Raw genomic sequence first — 21,972 nt, 5'->3', positions numbered from 1 at the left:
CTTTTTTGTTGTTTATTTGTTTTTAACCTGGAGGAGAATGCTTTAAGAAATTTATGCCAGGTTATATAAAAGAAAGATCTGTCGTATTCTCTTTGGTTGACATAAGCACAGCATCTGCATCTTGGATTGTATGCTATGTAGTTTACCTTCCCTCCTGTGAAAGTAAGCTGCTGCACTGGCACATGTCTTCCTTTACCCATTCATTCAACGTTTATTGTATCCTAGGGACTGAGTTGCATGATGGGGATACATAACACAAGAATTGTCCTTGTCCTGACGCTTACACTTTAGTGAGAAGAGAGTCAAAATAACCAAGGGAGGAAATATAGGAATTATGTAATCATATGAAGTAGTATATAAAGAAAAATTTCTTCTATATGAAGAAAAATAAAGAGTATGGTGGTAGCAAAGAATAACAGGGGGGCTCCTATTCATGGTGGTCAGAGAAAGGCCTCCCTGGTGAAGTAACATCTATGAATGAAGAGAAAAAGCCACCCATACAAAAAATAGAAGTATAGGATGTTACAGGTAGAGCAACAACCATGCAAAAGCCAGAAGGGAGGAAAAACTTGGTCTTGGAAATGAAAGGCCAGAGTTCCTGACATGTGGTTAGTGATGAAGAGAAAGGTCTGGAGAAATATTTTATCTTAAATACAATGGGAAACTGTTTTAAGTGGGGAGTAAAATGATTAAAAAAAGAAAAAGTTACCACTGAGGGTTTTACACAGGCAGGTATAGAGGTAAATAGACCAGTTAGGAAACTCTAGCAGTTAGTCTAGGGGAACAATGGCCTTTGTAATAATTCACACAAAAATAAAACTAAATAAAAATAAATATCACATTACCCCACTTCCTTGAAATTTAAGGGAAATACTTCTTGTTGAGATAATCCTTGAGATAAATGAATGATAGCTCTTCCTTGTCTTAAAGCCCGGTCAAATTTTCTCCTGGGGATTTCTGGGGAAGAGGTGCTTCAGCCAGCACGGCAAATCCTCAGACACCTGTGGAATATCCAATGGAAACAAGTGGAGTAGAGCAGATGGATGTGACGATGAGTGGGGAAGCTTCAGCACCACTTCCAATACGACAGCCGAACTCCGGGCCATACAAAAAACAGGCTTTTCCCATGATCTCAAAACGACCAGAGCACCTACGTATGAATCTATGACAGAGCAACGATTTTAATGAATTTAAGGCAAAAAAGGTGGGGAAAGGATGTGTGAGCATCCTGTAAGGTGAAACAGGAAGACTCAAAATGACAGTATCGAAGAGTTAGTGTCATTACATTGAACACTTTGGACAGAGGAAGAATAAACATGGATTTTAAAAAATCAATCAATGGTGCAAAAAAAAAAAAAAACTTAAGCAAAATAGTATTGTGGAACTCTTAGGCACATCAATTAATTGATTCCTAGCGACATCTTCTCAACCTTATCAAGGATTTTGATGTTGATGGCTCAAACTGACAGTATTAAGGGTAGGATGTTGCTTCTGAATCACTGTTGAGTTCTGATTGTGTCGAAGAAGGGTTATCCTTTCATTAGGCAAAGTATGAAATTGCCTGTAATACTTGCAACTAAGGACAAATTAGCATGCAAGCTTGTTCAAACTTTTTCCAGCAACATGGAATCAAAGACAAAAGAAACTTAACAATTGATGTTTTACGTGCAAACAACCTGAATCTTTTTTTTATATAAATATATATTTTTCAAATAGATTTTTGATTCAGCTCATTATGGAAAACATCCCAACTTTAAAATGCAAAATTATTGGTTGGTGTGAAGAAAGCCAGACAACTTCTGTTTCTTCTCTTGGTGAAATAATAAAAATGCAAATGAATCATTGTTAACCACAGCTGTGGCTCGTTTGAGGGATTGGGGTGGACTTGGGGTTTATTTTCAGTAACCCAGCTGCAATACCTGTCTGTAATACTAGAAAAAAAAATTATTTAATCATTTCTACTTGCAGTACTGCTATGTGCTAAGCTTAACTGGAAGCTTTGGAATGGGCATAAATTGTATGTCCTACATTTCATCCTTGTCCTGGGCCTGCATTGCACTGGAAAAATGTCGCCACCTGTTCTTATACCAGTATTTGGTTCAAGACGCCAAATGTTTTCAGCCCATGGCTGAAGAAGGATGGAAAAGAGTCAGGATAAAATGCATACTGAGGGCAGTAAAGTGAGGGAGAGAGGGAGATCCAGGGGAAGAGGGTGTTGTCATGTTCCACTCTGTGTCTAATCTCTTTACAGCAAATTGGTAAGATTTAAGTTTTACTTTTAACTGTTTTTGCTGTCTACCTTCCTTAGGTTTTTTTCCCTCAACAGTTTTAAAAGGAAAAAAGTATTTTTCTTTCTCCTATACTGGGGCTACATTTTTTGATTGTAAAAATATTTGATGGCCTTTTGATGAATGTCTTCCACAGTGAATAAGAAAACTTAGTGGCTTAATTTAGGAAACATGTTAACAAGACACTATGTTTTTGAAATTGTAACAAAATCTACATAAGTGATATACAGGTACAAAGAATAAAAATAAAGGTAACTTTACCTTTCTTAAATACTTCCTGCCTTAAAGAGAGCATTTCCATGACTTTAGCTGGTGAAAGGGTTTAATATCTGCAGAGCTTTATAGAAATACATTTCAGCGCATACTGGTATAATAGATGATCATGCAGTTGCAGTTGAGTCTTAACGTCTCTTTTTGTTTTTTATAATGTCTTCAGTCTGTGTGTGCAAAGTCAGTTTGTAATATTTTGCAACCCTACAGTTTTTTTAAATAGATGCTGCTTGCTATGTTCTTCAAACCTTTTGAGCCATAGGATCCAAGCCATAAGATTCTTTATGCATGTTGAATTCCGTCAGAAAAGAGCAAAGCTTTGCTTATTTAAATGGCAGTTCAAGTGAGATGAGATGAAATCCTATGACATTAGGCAGAATAGAACCATGAAGGAGGATTGGAAATACACCTTTTCAATTGTGGCAATAAATGAAAGAATTGGTTACATTTCATCTTTGGACAGACAGCCTTTTTTTTTTTTTTTTTTTTTTTTTTTTAAATCACTTCCTCTAGCCCCCCTCCTCCCTTTATGCAGCAGCCTGCTGATAACTTTATAACTGTAGCTAGTAAATTAGGAGCTACAGTAATGATAAGGGCAGAAATTGCACTTGGAGTACAGATCTTTGTTCTCTGACAGTTTATAATGTCTGAAAAAACAGAACCCAAAAGCTCTGGTGATAGGTGCAGGCTTTATTTCAGACTGTAAATGGCTTGTGCTACTCTGATACTTGTTTTCAAATGTGTTTACTAACTGTATTGTTGACTGCCTAACCAAATTCCAGAGAAGTTTTTACACCAAAATAGTCCTCCTCAGTCCTATTTGCTAGTAAGTAATATTTGCACTGTGATTGGCTGGCTCTAACCACCCCATACACTGTTTTCATAATTAGTACTGCCAGCAGTAGTGGCGCACACTGCAACTTTTCTGCATAAAAAGCATAAATGGCATATCTACCATCCATACAAATAGTTTTTCAAACTTATCACTGAGTGAAATTAATTTCCTATGCTGTGGCAAGTTTACAGAGAAATTGTGTTTCATAAATGGATATCCCTACTATGACTGTGAAAACATGTCAAGTGCCACTTTAGTGTCACAGACAGAAAGCACACACCTATGCAATATGGCTTACCCTATATTTATTTGTAAAAATCCAAGCATAGTTTAAAATATATGATGTCAATATTACTAGTCTTAAGTTTCTAAGAGGGTTCTTTATGATTATTCCAGGTAAGTGTATAAAAGAGATTAAGTGCTTTTCTTTCATCACTTGATTATTTTCTTTAAAATCAGCTATTACAGGATATTTTTTTACTTTATACATGTTGTTTTTTAATTAAAATATAATCACTGAGAACTGAAGTTTACTAATTTTGATTTTATAAGGTTTGTAGCATTACAGAATAAACTGGGATTTATAAACCAGCTGTGATTAACAATGTAAAGAATTACTGAACTTGAACCAGATTTTTAGGAAAATTGTTACTTCTTTTTCCCCTTTATGGTCTCACCTAATTTGAATCCTTCAAGAAGAATTTTTCCATACTATTTTTTGAGATAGAAGATAATTGGGGGGTGGGGGGTAAGAATGCATGTATGATACTCCATAAATTCAACATTCTTTAACAAATGGTTATAAACAAGATGCATCTTCAATAGTAATATACTGAGCCTTGGATTGTGTGTTTAATACAGGACCTAACTATTTTGGTTACTCAGTCATATGGTTCCTAGCTTAAAAGTGTTAGATCTTAAGATTATTCCCATGAGAAATGTTGAATTTATGAAGAATGGATTTTTGAGGCTTTGAAGATGGTTGATTTCTCAAATAAAAATATCAGTGTCCAAACATCTACCCTTTTTCATAGGAGTAGACACAGGAAGCTGGACAAAACAATCATAAAAGTATATGTTACACCATGACCTGTGGTCTGTTGCTGATCGATAAAAAACTTTTCTTGTGTGATTCTTAATTTATCACTACAGCACAAGTATTATCTCAGTGGATTATCTGAAGTAACATTTGAACGATGGGTTCATCTGTGTTTGCTCTTTAAGCTATTTTTTTTTCCTATCCCAAGTTGGCTTTGCATCTATCAGAGTAAATAACTTCTTCAGCTGCCTTAGTAGGAGTGCTATGAGGGTAACACATTTTTCTGCTTTTCATCTTGTATTTAGTTTCCTGTATTAAGTATTTTGATTTCGGATTGAATGAATGTAAATAGAAATTAAATGCAAATTTGAATGAACTTAAAATAGAAGTGATTTTTTTATTATTCTAAGATAGGAAGAAATAACTATCAGGTACACAAATGGTTTCAATTATTTTTTGCTTTAACATACCACATACGTTCAGGTTCTCATATTTAATAAACTGCTTATATATGTGAGGACTGACAGTTGTAAAACTGTTTCTACTGAGAATTTTAAGCTACTTAAATATATAACAAGTTTTAGTACTGATATATTAGATATTACACACTTATAATTTCCAAGTTCTTTTCAATAGTTGGTTGCTTAAAAAAAAAACTCATGTGAAAAAAACTTCACAGATAAACTAGGAAGACTTTCTTGTGCTGACAGTCAACTGTTTGTTCAGCCACACTTGTTGACTACATTGGTTATTAGATGTGTATGTATTACATAATGTAGTGCATGAATTTTTTGTTTGTTTTTTTAAAGATTTTATTTATTTATTTGACAGAGAGAGAGATCACAAGTAGGCAGAGAGGCAGGCAGAGAGAGAGGAGGAAGCAGGCTCCCTGCGGAGCAGAGAGCCCGATGCGGGGCTCGATCCCAGGACCCTGAGATCATGACCTGAGCCAAAGGCAGCGGCTTAATCCACTGAGCCACCCAGGCGCCCCTGCATGAATGTTTTTAACTAACGTCTCAATGTGTCTAGTGTAAGATGGGTGTTTAGTGTAAGCCACGTAATTGAGGTAATTCTGTCACATTTGGATGAGTTGTCTATAGAAGTTCTCAAACTGACTTTACTTTTTTTTTTTTTTTTAATTTTATTTATTTATTTGACAGGCAGAGATCACAAGTAGGCAGAGAGGCAGATAGAGAGAGAGGTGGAAGCAGGCTCCCTGCTGAGCAGAGAGCCCGATGCGGGGCTCAATCCCAGGACCCTGGGATCATGACCTGAGCCGAAGGCAGAGGCTTTAACCCACTGAGCCACCCAGGCGCCCCCTGACTTTACTTTTATATAACAAATGGTTTTGGCTCTTGATGCTGATAGAAACAGTCTTTCAAAGGGTGTGATCTGGATTCACAGAATAAATGGGTTTTTGAATCCCTGTTCCCATTTTTGAGGTAAAGTGTTAAGTAGAGAAATGCTTCCAGTTCATCACTGTTGTTGGTGGAGGACATAGCTCTCCTATTACATTCCCCCACACCTTTTAAATTCATATGTGAACTGCTTTCTTGTTCATTAGGAACAAAAACCCAACTGTCTATTATGGGCCTTTTTTATTAAATCATATTAAATAATACTATCCATATAGCCATAGGGTAAGAAGAGTAGGTACTGTAATAGGGCTTACCCATGTAGTAAGATTCTGCTCTTGTATTGGTAATAGGAAGTCAGCACAACTATCTTTCACACTCAAATTCTAATACCAAACTGCCTTTCTCAATCTTCTGCTGTAAACCTAAGTAACTCTTGGCTTCATCATAGTCAAGAAAGTGATTTAAGGCCAAGTAAGCTTGTTTCAATATTTGCAACTGTTCTCAAAGTAGGTAATAGAGTTAAATATATCATCACTGATTAGCAACAGTTGTACTTATAACTTGGCAATATTTATGTAGGAAAAAGTTCTAGGCCTTCTAATATTCTTTTTTTCTTTTTACAATTTATTTATTTGACGGAGAGAGCCAGAGAGCACAGTGGGGGTAAACAGTAAACAGAGCAGGAGAAGCAAGGAGCCTGATACAGGGCTTGATCCCAGGATTCTGGGATCAGGACCTGAGCTGAAGGTATCCATTTAACCTACTGAGCCACCCAGGTGCCCACCTTTCTAATCCTCTTGTCAGTTTGGGTGGCTATATAGGCATGGAAGTGACTTAATCTGTAGCTGGTTGGTCACTGTCCTTATTTATCCATATGCTGGTTTAGACTTTGTCTTAATACTGCAAATTTGTTTTCTACCTCCCAGCTTTTCCTTTCCACTCTCTTTTCCTTGTGTGCAAACTAATTAATGCTAATAGAGAAAATGGGCAGAAAATTCTACTCTGATATAATCAGTCCTTCATAGTTTTTAAGATTTTATTTATTAATTTGACAGAGTGCGCACACAGCAGGGGGAGCAGAAGGGAGAGGGAGAAGCATGGAGCCCCGATGTGGGGCTCAATCCCAGCACTCTGGGATCATGTCCTTAGCTGAAGGCAGACGCTTAACAACTGAGCCACCCAGGCGCCCCAGTCCTTCATTCTTCTGTTAAAGATTTGATTCTGTCTTAAAGGTTTTGTGGGGAGAAAGAGCCTCATTACCTGTTCTATCACCCCGTATAGGAAGTACCTAGAGGCAAACAAACTACACTAAGGCGTCTCCTGGAAGCCTCTTGAGTGTAAGCTTTAATCTCTCAAGTAACAACTCAGGTGTAAGATTCTAAAACTTTTTGGAGAAGGCTTTATAAAGGGAATCTTCTGTAGAATTTGAGTAGGTCTCATTTATTACACTCTTCAAATCATCAGTGAAGCCAGCTGTTTGTAATCCATGTGATTATTTTAATAGTTACTTTAAGATAGTTCATGGCACTACACAAAAAGCAGTATCATGTACATTAAAGCTGATGGCAGATTGTATGTATGAGGTCCACAAACAATGAATTTAAATCATCTGTTCTCATTTGATTGTTAAGCATATTAACAGAGCAATACAGTATTAAAATATATCATCCTCAGTAAATTAATCTTCACTTAGAAAATCTGATTGTGTACAGATAAAAAATAGCTTTTAGAACTTTCATTTAAAAATACAAACTTTATGAAAATTTTAAGAATTTTTAGAATGGGAACTACAAAAGTCAATGCTAAAGAAAATTCTACTTTCAGATAACCTGTATCTTAAAATATTATGAAAAATATTCTTTATTCTGAAAACAATGTCAGGAAAAGAATACCTGAGTTCCTCTAAAACCACTAGTTTTAGTTACCCAATTACCATTTTGATAACATTAATGAGAAAACATTCACAATTTAACACTGCAACCACCTGTCAAATAATTAGGACAGAATAAATCTTCCATATGCATTAGGCTGACATTACTTGTATATTTCTTAAAACATAAGGTTCTCTCTTTTAATCTTTTGATAAATTTGACTACACACTTAAATCTTACTATAATAATCTAAAACTGTTTGAAGCCATTTTCCTTAACTTCTAGTCCTGAAAACCCATTCTAATGTCTTTATCAATAGTCAGTGTAACCAAACGAAATTAGTGTTTTGTGGCCTTCATAGTTTATACAACTTAATATATTTGAAGGTGGAATGAAGTGGCTCCATCTTTCCATTTGTTTATATGGTCTGAGATCACAGTTCGGCACAGTGGACATGTTTTCTCTCTGTTAAACCATAAGGTAATGCATTCTTCACAAAATATATGCTGTAAGGGAATTAAAAATTAGACTTTATACTTGATAACATTTTAATTTAAAATCATCACATTGCAGAGAACCATACTCTATAGCTGAAAAGAATTTTGGAGAGCACCATTCCCTTCATTTTACAAATAAGAAAACAAAGTACATTCAAAAACACAAAGCAGTGTCAGTAGTAGAGCCAACAGTATTCTATTCGTTTAATGACCTTTAATAAAATATATGCTATCCCTAGACAATAACTTTAAGTATAATGACTTCACAGCTTAATAAAGTCTTTGAGAGTAACTGCCATAAAGTGTAAGAAAGGGCCTTACATACATTCCTCTGCATACAAATCATTAGACCATAAGGGATAAGATTTAGCTAATCTACTAAACCTCTGATTACAGGTAAGAAATTACTAGTATGTGGCCTGAATGCTACTTTAGGCTAAACACTGTAGATTTTTCCTTTCAACTAAATAAATATCACTTGTGACTCAGAGAAGGTACTGTATTTGGTATGCTTAAAAAATATACTTACCTGACAGATCAGCAGAATTGGTTTTTGAAATTCAGCTTGACATATTGAACAAATGTCATCCACATCTGAACACTGTCTCTTGCTGGCAGCCACTCCGTAACTCTATGAAGAAAAAAGTTCTGTTCATCTACAAATCTTTCTCTTTCCTGTTACTCAAATACATAGGTGATGCTGTATTTCTCAAATCTCCCTGGAACTAGGCATTTGAAGACTCTCCTGAAGGACACAAACATTTCAAAACTGAACTGTATACGCAGAACCATGTCTGGATGGACTACATGCATCCAGGTGAACTCATTAGATACATAATAGGATCTTGGAATGTATTAATCTTAGATGTATTAATAATAATGATGATGAAAATACTATAAATCCAACTAGCTTAAGAGATTAAGCAATCTGAAATATAACTATTATAAAATCAATATTCATGTATTATGTGTATTGCCAAATAGCCCACTTAATTACCTATGGCATTGGTTCAAAACAGTCCATTCAAAGCTTGGCAGGCTGAATGTTACTCATGTAGAGATAGCTTTCAAAATAGATTTCTGTGCTCCACACTGGAGACTGACTCACTAGGTCCAGACATACTGGAATATGACCCAGGAATCTAACTTTTGAAAGTTCTCTAAGTGAACTGAAAATGAAGAAGGTTTGGGGACCACTGAAGAGTGTCCTTTTACTAAATCTAAAAATAATTTGACTGTCATCCTTAATTACCACTAAAGTCAGAGAAGACTTAGTACTAGGAAAAAATACAATTTTACAAAAGAACTGGAATTAAATATGTTGCAGGGCAGAGTTATACTGTCAAAACAGACTGAATGATAACACTATTCTTTGAATTTCCTTTTCTCCTAAAGTCCTTAACGTTTTTTGATCTCTTTAAAACCTTAATAACTTCCTCACCAAATTGAGTAGAATATAGTCATTAACTAGACAGGACAAAATGTTGCCAATAAGATCACCTTTTTGTAGAAATAATGAGGAAAAGGTGGCTGAAGAGAGTTAAAAATAACCAAGTTCAGTCATGGTAGTGAGAGCAAAGCATGACCTGACTCAACCTGAGACTATGATCTAAACTTATGTTACTAAATACTGTGAGTTAATAAAATCAAACAAAGACTCAAAAGAATAAAAATATTTAAAAATAAGATTTTTTTTTTTAGTCTGGTGATATTAAAGATTCCAAAAACAAACTGGAACACTGATGAATGATTCTGATGCCGATTTCCCTTCATTAAAATGTCATTTAGCAGAGTGCACTGCAGATACATAAGCATAAGCTGACAAACTTTTAAAATAGCACTTCTGGGGCGCCTGGGTGTCAGTAAGTTAATCATCAGACTTGTTTTTGGGTCACGTTGTGATCTCAGGGCCGTAGGGATTGGGCCTGCCTTGGGGGGCTTGAGCACAGTCTGCTTGAGAGTTTCTCTCTTTCTCCCTCTCCCCCTGCACCTCCCACTTTCCTCTCTTTCTCTCTCAAACAAACAAATAACCTTAAAAAAAAAGAAAAAAGCACTCCTGTCTGGCATTTTGCAGACTCCCTTTAGGTGAAGACTTATTTTGATGGTGACTGCCATTTCTCTGGCAAAGTTAAGGATAGCATATATGCATGTGTTCATGAGAGACTCAAGAGTAAATCAAAGAGTATCAAAGACTCTGATTTCTCTTTATGTCTCACAGAGAGTGACTATCAAAGTATTTCAGCACAAGCCTTACTAAATTATAGTAAAATGGTTGATATTCATATAATCAATTCAATAAACTTCATCTAAGCAGAACTCTCAATTTTAATGTATCTATCTGAAGAATGAAGTCTGAATAGGATGCAGCAAAACTTATTAGTAGCTCTAGGGGCACGTGGCTGGCTCAGCTGGTAGAGTATGTGACTCTTCATCTTGAGCTTGTGAGTTCAAGCCCCACACTGGGCATAGAGCTTGCTTTTAAAAAAATAAAAGATTACTAGCTCTGTCTAGCCAAAGAGTGTCCACATCTGAGTACTGATAACCTTTGAGACTACTAAATAGCAAATGAGCCTTTCTCTGCAATGTGTAACATCAGTGGAATCACCTAATCAAGTTTATAACTGACACTGGAGTTTCAATATATTGTTAAATTCCACATTATGAACTTATTAGTATATACAGAATTGACTTGGTGGAGAAATTTTTCTAGTAAGAAGATTTGAAAGGACATTTTTGGTAATGAGCTTTTCTCGTATACACAATAAATTATAATGAGAGCATTATAGGAGCTAAAGAGTTAATGGAAGTATACAAAGGAGCTAAAGAGTTAATGGAAGTATACAAAGCCACCATTTGTGAAAAGAAAATTTTTTTTAATTAAAAAATTTAAAAATAAATCATTTAAAAATTTATAAATAATTAAAATTTATTTAAAAAATTTTTTTAAAGATTTATATACTTATATATTTTTAGAGAGCATGTGTGAGCAGGGGGTGCTGAGGGAGGAGGGACAAGGGGAGAGGGAGAGAATCTCAAGCAGACCCCCTGCTGAGTAGAGCGCCAAACTCAGGGCTTGATTTCATGACCTGGCTAAAACCAAGAGTCGGATGCTCAACTGACTGAGCCACCCAGGCACCCCATGTGAATTTTCAAAAAAAGGAACTGTAAAAGTTCATGACAAGATTCTTAAGGGATGTATATAAACACTTATGTCAAGTGATCTGAAGTGGCACATTCAAAAATATAAGCATCACATCAACTATCAGGTGGTTGTCAACATTCAAGTCAAGAAACTTTATCACAGAAATAAAACTGAAATTATCATATCCCTATGTGCCAAAGTATTAAAAAAGCATGTAATTATGAAATCCACACATTTTTTTAAGAAGTAAATTCTATGCTTAATGTCAGACTTGAATTCACTACCCAAAATCAAGAATCACATGCTCTACTGACTGAGCCAGACAGGTGCCCTAAAAATCCATAACATTTATGAACTAAAACATTTTTATAATGAAGAAAGGTAAAAAAGGTGTTTTTTTCTTTAACTGATAAAAAGTACTTACTGGTCGTTTAAAAAATATTCGCAAAACCCGTCGGAAAGTTCTCAGATGTCCAAAAAAGTCCAAAAGCTGAAAAAGGAAATAAGAAAAAATTCTTGAATTCAAAGAGCCCTGTCTGTTAAACCCAGAGATCAAAGCTAAATTCCCATAATATCAAATACTGATATTAATATAATGCTCATTGCATATTCATTTCATTCTAAATATATTTAAAATTCAGTTATGTAATATCTTATCAATTTATAGGTTTAAGTCAACTTTTTTTTCCCCAAGACTTTGAGAGGGAGGGAGAGAGAATGAGTAGGTGGGAGAAGCAGAGAGAGAGAGGCAGACCCCTGGCTGATCAGGGAGCCCGATGCGGGGCTTGATCCCAGGACCCAATGATCATGACCTGAGCCAAAGGCAGTCACTTAACCAAATAAGCCACCCAGGTACCCCCGTACTTAAGATTTTTTGAAGTTTCATATTAATTTGAGGGCAATAGCACAGTATACCAGTTCAGGAATTTTGTGTATGGACAGATACTACTTTTGGGGATGGGTAGGTTCTACTCTGCCCATGCTATGTGGAGGTCCACTCCCCCAATTAAATCTGAGAACTACTGGATTAAGATCAAGGTAAATATTTCCATTTTTTTTTTTTTTTTTTTTTTTTATTTGACAGATAGAGATCACAAGTAGGGAGAGAGGCAGGCAGAGAGAGAGAGAGAGAGAGGAGGAAGCAGGCTCCCTGCCCAGCAGAGAGCCCAATGCGGGGCTCGATCCCAGGACCCTGGGATCATGACCTGAGCGAAAGGCAGAGGCTTTAACCCACTGAGCCACCCAGGTGCCCCCCAATATTTCCATTTTTTTAAAGTAGATACAGAACCTGCCATTACTTCAAACTAGTGATATAAGCCATAAAACCGTTAAAGACAAAGCAATAGTATATAAAATCTGTAATCATCACATGAATCATTATACAATGAGAAGATTTATAACATTACCTACTTTTATTTATTTAAGATTTTATTTATTTGGTGGAGGGGGAGAGCACAAGCAAGGGAAGGCAGAGGGAGAGGGAGAAGCAGACACCCCTGCTGAGCGGGGAGCCTAACGTGGGACTTGATCCCAGGACCCTGGGATCATGACTGGAGTCACCCAGGTGCCCCACGTTACCTACTTTTAGGATGAGGTAGAGTAAAGCCAGCAATATCCCAAGACTCCGTCTGGTTACATTACCAAACTCCCCATAGCTTATAAGATAACGAAACCAAACTGGTATGGGAACAAAAGTTCGGTAATACTGACATGATTCTTCTAAAAGCATGTACCAGTAACCCTAAAAAGGAAGGAAAAAAATATATATATATAGCTACACAAGCTACTTATATACATAGCATAAATATTTCATACTGAACTGAAATAATCACGAGTATTTGACACAATATAAAATTAATCTTCATAATGATAATGGTTATGATTGGCAACCTCATTCTCATAATTAATGAGCGATTTTACATAGTGAAAATTTTTTATGTATACTATTAAGTAAAATTTACATTTTTGCTGATTACAAAAATTTATATTTAAGTTTTTACTAAATATGCGAAACACTGAATATAGTCAGTTATAAATTATTAATTGATAAAGCCCTGGAGGAGAACAGAAGTACAAATCTAAATTTTGTTTTTCTATGTGTGATGTGGGGACTGATTTTTAGATTATTCTGAAGTAAATATAATTCTGATTTTATTGGACTAGATTAATATTTGGGTTCAAGTCTTTGAGCAAATGGTTGCCAGTCTGAAGTAATACAGATAATTTAAATTAGGTTATTTAGGAAACTGTAAAGTTATAAAAGAGTCATTTCAACAAAGACTAAATAGCATTGGTGTGGTTTGCTAACATTTTTTCAATGAGCCATGTTAGTTTCTTACCTTGGATTTAAAAGGCATGATGAAAGAAGGCATCAGCAAAATAAGGCATTTTAAGCCCATGAAGAAGAATTTCAGAATGAAGTCTGTAATTCCAACAATCCAAAGTACTTCCCAGAAGCTTGAATTGTCCAAGGTAGGATTTAAGAAAATTAAGCTACCAAGAGAAAAACATCAAAACTTAACCAAGCAACATACAAAGGTCAAGTTTTGATAGGGGTTTTAAATTTGCTACCAAATATTTTACTTTAATTTGATGTGTAAAAAATGTGAGTTTGGCAAGATGTCAGAATTCATGTAAATAGAGCAGAAAATCATTTTGCTTATTTTAAAGAGACTTTTCAAATATTTAAATTTCAAATGTTTCCTCCATAGAATAAAGAAAAACAGTCTTCCAAGCATGTTGGAAAGCTAGCCTGTAATCTAAAAAAACTCACTAAACAGTAGATATCTGCTATTATCTTCTCAACCAATCCCAATCAAGTTCCATTCCCTCCTTTCCACTGAATTGCTTTTGCCAAGATCACCAATTCCTTCTGTCTTGCTAAACTCAAAGGCTACTTCTCATTTTCCACCTTCCCTCTCTGAATTATTTCTTCCTAGACTTCTAACATCACACTCTTCTAGTTCTCATTATGTGATGGATGGTTCCTTAAATCTCCTTTACTACTCCTCCTCTAATTATAGGGATGTATAGTCCTGCCCCCTCTTCTGTCTACATTTTCTGTCCCTCATTAGTCTTGGAGAGTTCCATAGTTTTTAGTTATCAACCACATGCTGGATACCACCAAAATTTATAGCCCTAACCTTGACTCTAAGCTCATGACATATAGCTATAATCTCTTTAACAGTTCTACATGATCTCACCAACTTAACATGGGCGCCTGGGTGGCTCAGTGGGTTAAAGCCTCTGCCTTCGGCTCAGGTCATGATCCCAGGGTCCTGGGATCGAGCCCCACATCGGGCTCTCTGCTCTGCGGGGAGCCTGCTTCCTCCTCTCTCTCTCTGCCTGCCCCTCTGCCTACTTGTGATCTCTGTCTGTCAAATAAATAAATAAAATCTTAAAAAAAAAAAAAAAAAAAAAAAAAAAAAAAAAAAAACATGTCCAAAGCAAAATCAGTTCCTTCCCCAGTCTTTCCCAGCCCATAAATGGCATCACCATCCAGCCAGTTGCTAAGACTAAATCCTAGGTGTCATTTTTGATTCTTACCCCCTACCTACCTACCTAATGCAATCTGAGTGGTATTGGTTCCCCCTAGAAACTATATCCTAGATTGTAACATCTCTCCAGTTCTACTGAAACCAAAACTTCTAATTACCTGATTAGAGCCAAAAATTCAAAACACTTCCATCCGACATGAAAATTTAACTACTGTCCTTTACTAAGTCTTTGCCTTGTTTCTAGAAACAGATCACATGTTCTCACCACACACACATAACTAAAGTAGGTGATGGATGTTAATTAGCTTGATTGTGTAATCATTTCATAATGTATACATATCAAAACATCATGTTGTATTATCTCAAATATATAAAATTTTTGTCAAAACTAAATAAAAATTTTAAAAGACCACCAGAAACAACTGAATGGTATTTAAAACTATTGATTATATAAGTAAAAATTTAAGTATCAAAAATTAAATAGAACCTGCTATAAGCCAAGGCACTGATATATAAATCTGAATGAGTCACTTAGACCTATTAATCTTGGAAGGAAAGGAACAGGTAAAAATTGAACTCTAACAATAATTATATACAAGTTAAGATATATGCAAAGTGCTATGGAATAAATGATTACATAAAAAATGTGACTGTGTATTTAGACCTCAAATTACCTGTAATAAAGTGACTGAGAATGAAAGGTGTAATATAAAAGAACAGAAGATCCTGCTAAGAATACCAGTAACCAAGCACACTGAATCTTTGAGCACCTTTCCTGAAAAATAAACAATTTTATAATTTGTTACTATGAATTATGCCAGAATTATGTCATTAAACTATTTTAATTAACGACTATTTTTATTAACTTAGAACATTTTAATAGATTAATCTTAATAAAAATATTGTTAAATTGTACATCAGCGCACTCTTTAGTGAACAAAACAGTACTCATAAATTTTTAAAATACAAGCTTCTTCACTGTATTAAAACATTACCCACATTACCCAGGTTTCAAAGAAACCCAAACTTCTACAAGCTAACATAAAGGACCCGTCCAAGTACAAACTTTATCTCTGCAAATGTATTTTTGCCTATTTTTGCCTCCCTGACAAAATAAAACTTTAAAAATGCACTTATCAGGATTTGTAAGTATAATTTCCAAAATTTTCAAAGAATTCAGTAAGATTTTAACAAGGTGATTTGTTATTAGTATCACTTAGTTTTTTTAAAAAAGATTTTATGTAGGGGCGCCTGGGTGGCTCAGTGGGTTAAAGCCTCTGCCTTAGGCTCAGGTCATGATCCCAGGGTCCTGGGATCGAGCCCCGCATCGGGCTCTCTGCTCCGCGGGGAGCCTGCTTCCTCCTCTCTCTCTCTGCCTGCCTCTCTGCCTACTTGTGATTTCTCTCTGTCAAATAAATAAAATTAAAAAAAAAAAAAAAGATTTTATGTATTTATTTGACAAGAGAGCACAAGCAGGGGAAGGAGCAAAGGGAGAGGAAGAAGCAGGCTCCCTGCTTCTTTTTTTTTAATATTTGACAGAGAGAGAGAGAGGGAAGCAGGCTCGCTGCTGAGCAGGGAGCCTGATGCGGGACTCAATCCCAGGACCCTGAGATCATGACCTGAGCCGAAGGCAGCGGCTTAACCCACTGAGCCACCCAGGCGCCCCAGGCTCCCTGCTTCTATAGGATCATGACCAGAGCCAAAGGCAAGCAGACACTTAACTGACTGAGCCACCCAGGCACCCCTTACTTAAATTTTTTTAAGAAAAGATTTTATTTATTTGAGAGAGAGAGCATGGGGTGCAAGGAGGGGGGCGGAAAGGGACAAGAAGCAGCCTGCCCACTGAGCTCAGAGCCTGACAGAGGCTTGGTCTCACAAAGACCTGAGCCGAAATCAAGAGTAGGATGCTTAACCGATTGAGCCATCCAGGCGCCCCTTAAAATTGTTTTAATTACTAGTTTAATTAAAAGTTTTAGGGGCACCTGGGTGGCTCAGTCAGTTGAGTGTCTGCCTTTGGCTCAGATCCTGATCCTGGAGTCCTGGGATGGAGCCCTGTATCAGGCTCCCTGCTCAGTGGGAAGCCTGCTTCTCCCTCTCCCACTCCCCCTGCTTGTGTTCTCTCTCTCGCTCTCTCTCTCTCTCTGTCAAATAAAATCTATAAAAGTTTTACCTATTTTAAACGCTGAATTACATTTTTATGGTTTGATTTTTTTTTTTTTTTTTTTTTTTTTAAAGATTTTATTTATTTATTTGACAGACAGAGAGATCACAAGTAGGCAGAGAGGCAGGCAGAGAGGAGGAAGCAGGCTCCCTGCAGAGCAGAGAGCCCGATGCGGGACTCGATCCCAGAACCCCAAGATCATGACCTGAGCCGAAGGCAGCGGCTCAATCCACTGAGCCACCCAGAATAGGTTCTAACTACAAACATCCAGGTCAGAATGCATGATCCTTTACAGAGATACAGCCCTTCAAAGTTGCTTGAAGGTGACATTTTATAAACTAATCCTATTTTCCCCAATAATTTATATGATTAATAATTTGTCATTTGTGTTACAGAAAAACTATTTGGGTTTAATTTTCTTTAAATAAGAGAGACCTAAACAGTTTAATATCTATTTGATGTATGTTTTATTTAACTATTAAAATTTTATAGGGCAACAGCTAAAGTTTTTGAAAATATTATATAGTTTGGTCAAATTACTCAAAGTATGAGGACACTTGACAAATCAAACAGTGAATTCTAAATCTTTTAATCCTATTAAGTTTTTCTATCAGAGATTCAACATACAAAGAAAATAAAGTGAAAGAATTTAGTGTTAGAACAGATCATTTAGATAACAAAATTTAATATACCATGGATGCTATGACATGTCTATTTCAATTTTCAAGAAAACTATCTTAATTCCTATTTCTCTCAAAAGCATGTATATAATTAATTCTAAGAGAGGAACATTTAATGTTTTTTTCAGTTATTTGTTATACTTACTCTTAGAAAAACCTGATTTACAATGCTTTTGTTTGCATACATAAAAGTTGTAAGCAGCCCAATTCCAAGAGAAATTCCTGTTAGGAAATAAGTTCCAGTTAATTGAACAGGAAAAAATAATCCAAGAGCTAACACAATGACATGAATTTAAAGGAAACATAAATAATTGTAAAAGCTAACAAAATACAAAGCTTTAAGTAGATTACCAATAAATAAATAAAATTAACTGACAATGAAACAAGGTTTTATTATACTCTACCTGTTATATGCTGCATAACAAGTTTGACACCCAGAATCAAAATATATGGAAGACTTTTGTGTAACCACTTGAAGAGATAGCGGAATTCTGAGAAGGAGCTACTACCATGATCTCCAGCCTCTGTGGCAGTATCATCAGGCTGCCTTGCTTCATTGTGGGAATGACTCCGTGAGCGGCTATGTATACATCCATGGGTACAGCTATGGACACCTGACCTTATATTTCTGGAGGTTGGATTTTCAGCATATTCTTTAGGTATGGAGTTTATCTGGATATGAACATCTCCAGAATGAAGACAAGAACCTTCTCCTGTCAATTTTGTATGGACACATTGGGAGACTGAGGCATCCTCATTGCCTGCAGCTCCTGGAGGGCTGTGCAGTTGGCTACAGTTGGCTTGCATGACCCTTGAATACTTTTTCTGTGATCCAGATTTCTTTGTTTCAGGGCTCTATCTCCTAAAAATCAAAGAGCAGAAAATATTCTAAGTGAACAGTTAAATACAAATACTGCTTGTAGGAATCCTTTATTCTAGAGGCCAATAGTCATAGTTAATGAATTGTCTTCAGGTTATCTATCACTTGTTACTAGACTCATCCCCCTTCCCTTAATGCAAAGGCTGTACCCAAACTGTTTTTTAGGGAACATCTGGTACAAAAAAAAAATTCGTTTCAGGTGCCTTCTTCTCTAATGACAGAAGGAAAGTGCAAAATAGTCAAAGTATGAGCGCCCAGCAGATGTTAATAATGTATGAATACTCATTCATACTTGAATACATCAGTACATTTACTCAGCCCGAATGGAGCAGTTTCATCTCTGATGGAGATTCTACATTCCATAAAAGTCAGACTGTATTTTTTTAATGCTCAGAAAGGCTAGGAAGAAAAAAAAAATTAAATTTTAATGCCTTTTAAAGTATCATGGAAAACTGATAATAAACATATTTCACTTAGGTGACCGACAAATTTTGTTTTATGCTGAAATAGCTTTCCCAAGGCTTAAAAGTTTTCTAATAACTACTTCCAAGAGTATTACCGTCCCCCATAAAAGCAAGCGACCCAAATACCTTTAAAATAGGGAGACTTGGGGAGTCGCCATGTAATTGCTAGGTAACTCTTTAGTCTGAGTAAGGATAGTTAATATAGTCTGCCCATTAAAAATGATCATCTTTGAGGACGTGGGGGTTGGGGGTGGGAAGAACAAAAGACACTGGCAGGGAAGGTTCCCTAAATGACCAGTGTGGGCAGAAAGATGCTAGAGTCAGAATCCCAGCTGACAGAACGCAGAGCCTTTATCCCAGACTGCCGGTAGGAGGAAGCTAGGGTTAATGTCAGAGTATGTTCTGTCATTCTATTTCATTCCTAAGTTTGAATTTTTTTTTTTTCAGTTACTGTACGGCGGTGTGGTTTTTAATGCCTTCAAAGGCTTTCACCGATGCTCCAACGCCACAGGTGCTATTTATTCCCTCAAACCTCCGAAGACCAATGTTGGACGAGGCAGTTTGTTATCTTTTTCCATAAATAAAAACGTAGAACCTCCCACTTTCCTCCAAACACATGCAAGAAAGGGGACGAAAAAATTAAAAGCAAACGCACGCAACTCTTCCGGAATCCCCAGGACTCAGTTTTCCACCCACGTTCGAGCTTCGAGTGCCCCATTTATTTTTCACCTCCAACCCCGCCACCCGCCCCGAGCCCCAATTCGCCGCGGTCCCCGGCCTCCGCCCGCTTCTCCCAGGCCTGACCTCTCATGACGAAGAGTGAACGGAGGCCTTGGCAGCGAGCGCAGCAACAGCGGAAGACCCCGCCTCGAGGCCTTCAATCAAGGCCATCACCTTCAAACCCCATTACCCGCAACTCCGGCCCAGCTCGGTGGCGGTGGCGGTGGCGGCGGCGGCGCGCGCGCTCCCCGGACGTCCTCACGCGCGCTTGCGTTGCCTTCCGCGTGCCCGCCCCCGCGCAACGCGCGGAGGGACAGGAGGCGCTTGGGAACCCGGCAGCCGTGAGGCCGCGTGTGGGTGGTAGCTGTGGCTAGTAGTGGGTTGCGCCTGAAGACCGCCCATATAGGCGTCTGCATTAAACTATAAGCTGCCGTCTCTGTGTGCGTATATACGTGTAATCTGCCACAAGCCTCAGAGAGCTGGACATTTTGAGTTAAAAATGTTTCGGTTCCGGTAGCCTGCCCTCGGAGGAGAGGCCTGATGTTGGGGGTTGTCTGAGGCCGGCCCGGCTCGTCCCGCAGGATCCTCGGCACGTGCCCTGTGGAGGCTGCCGATCACCCTGGTCTCGCTTCACGGCCGTCTCCTGGGACCCGAGTTAGAGTTGCCACGTCAGCTAGGGCCTTGGCCTGTCTCTGAAAGAGCGGGGCGGAGCGAGAGCGTTCGGGTGTTCGCGTTTGCGTTTCTCGAGCTTAACCCCTGACCGAGTTGTGGCTGGGTAGTGAAGTTTTAACTGAAATGGAAAGGCTTTTCGTTATGATGCTAAAGTTGGCGCCGTGTGAGCTAGACCCTGCCAAAACTTGAGGGAGGAGAAGCTAAGAGAAGTCGGAGAGAGATTTGGTGGCAGAGGAAGTCGATGTTAAATTTAAAAACCCTGTCTTGTATGGAATATAGGGAACTGTGCTGTCTTCTTTATAAGTCCTAAAATGATAAGCTTATTAAGAAAAATCCTAAGGAAACAACCCCGCCTGTTGATTCCTGGTGAAAATGTATTTTAAATGGTACTAAATGTATTCCATGAATCTTCTGCCATCCCGCAGGATTACCAAAAGCCTTTCCATTCTGAACTGTAAGCCTTTTATCTTTAATTTATTATTTTTAAAAAATATTTATTTGACAGAAATCACAACTAGGCAGAGAGGCAGCCAGAGAGAGAGGAGGAAGCAGACTCCCCGTGGAGCAGAGCCGGATGTGGGGATCGATTCCAGGACCCTGGGATCATGACCTGAGCCGAAGGCAGAGGCTTAACCCACTGAGCCACCCAGGCGCCCCCTTTTATCTTTAATTTATAGAAATTGACGTCAAGTAAATAACTCTTAATAGTCTTTCTACAGTATTTTTTTTTTTAAAGATTTATTTATTTGACAGATAGAGATTACAAGTAGGCAGAGAGGCAGGCAGAGAGAGAGGAGGAAGCAGGCTCCCAGCCAAGCAGAGAGCCCGATGCGGGGCTCGATCCCAGGACCCCGGGATCATGACCTGAGCTGAAGGCAGAGGCTTTAACCCGCTGAGCCACCCAGGCGCCCCTAGTCTTTCTACAGTATTGAATTAAATTGACGTCAAGTAAATAACTCTTAATAGTCTTCCTACAGTATTGAATTAAATATTCCATCTCTGTGGGGCTGAACTTACTTGGTAAAGGGTTTTCTTTCTTCCTTAGAGACAATAAATTTTCATATATATGCTATGAGTTGACGATGTAGTGGAATGAGTGATACTTTGTCTTTATATTGGTCACTACCTGACTTAGAACCATTCACAATTTTGCCCAAATTAGTTTAGTTGTGTGTACTTTCTGAGGCTTCTTAATCATGAAGTTGTTTGCACTTTATTTTCTCCTGTATCAGAGTACAACCGAGCACACCGTTTATCCTTGGTTAACCACTTTGAGGCTGTACTTAAGTCAGATTAGTTCTATCACCAAACCCTTTCCCTTGCTTAGAGAGGAACTCCACACTCCCCCATCCACCCCCCAATTGTATTAGATCTGTTTCACAGTTAAGATATTGGGCTTTTTATTTATTTTTCTAATATTAATAGGTCTCCATGAGCTTGATTAACATAATTTCTTGCTGACAGATTCAGTTTCTGGGTCAGTAAGGCTGTTTTAGTCCATTTGAGCTGCAAAGTTATTGACTAGGTAGCTCATAAACAACAAATTTATTTCTCACAGTTCAGGAGCCGAAGAAGTTTACCATCAAAGCGCTGGCAGA

General features: G+C 37.5%; 2 protein-coding genes across 4 annotated transcripts in view; one reads left to right on the top strand and one right to left on the bottom strand.

Annotated features, from left to right (window-relative positions):
• The window catches only part of RPS6KB1 (ribosomal protein S6 kinase B1), a 53,687-nt gene extending 33,926 nt beyond the window's left edge, over positions 1-19,761 (top strand). The window contains exon 15 of one of the 3 annotated variants that reach the window (XM_045984233.1): positions 19,430-19,761. In XM_045984233.1, coding sequence (XP_045840189.1) covers positions 19,430-19,562 — 133 coding nt within the window. In that variant the 3' untranslated portion in view covers positions 19,563-19,761. Of the gene's footprint in view, positions 1-930; positions 5,056-19,429 lie in introns of those variants that run through there. The other 2 variants (XM_045984234.1, XM_045984232.1) reach the window with 2 other exon arrangements.
• Positions 7,265-19,943, bottom strand: RNFT1 (ring finger protein, transmembrane 1). Its single transcript, XM_045984246.1, has 9 exons — positions 19,787-19,943; positions 18,043-18,500; positions 17,784-17,860; positions 15,472-15,572; positions 13,640-13,793; positions 12,883-13,041; positions 11,725-11,790; positions 8,688-8,789; positions 7,265-8,167 (listed from the first exon to the last, which is right to left on the bottom strand). Exons 2-9 carry the CDS (start codon positions 18,443-18,445, stop codon positions 8,033-8,035), a joined length of 1,197 nt encoding a protein of 398 aa, XP_045840202.1. The 5' UTR covers positions 18,446-18,500; positions 19,787-19,943; the 3' UTR covers positions 7,265-8,032.
• Between the last annotated feature and the right edge of the window lie 2,029 nt (positions 19,944-21,972).

This window comes from Meles meles, chromosome 18 (genome assembly GCF_922984935.1).
Source record: "Meles meles chromosome 18, mMelMel3.1 paternal haplotype, whole genome shotgun sequence".
Classification (NCBI taxonomy): Eukaryota; Metazoa; Chordata; class Mammalia; order Carnivora; family Mustelidae; genus Meles; species Meles meles.
Note: the sequence above shows the minus strand (reverse complement) of the source record. Positions and strands in the feature narration are given on the sequence as shown.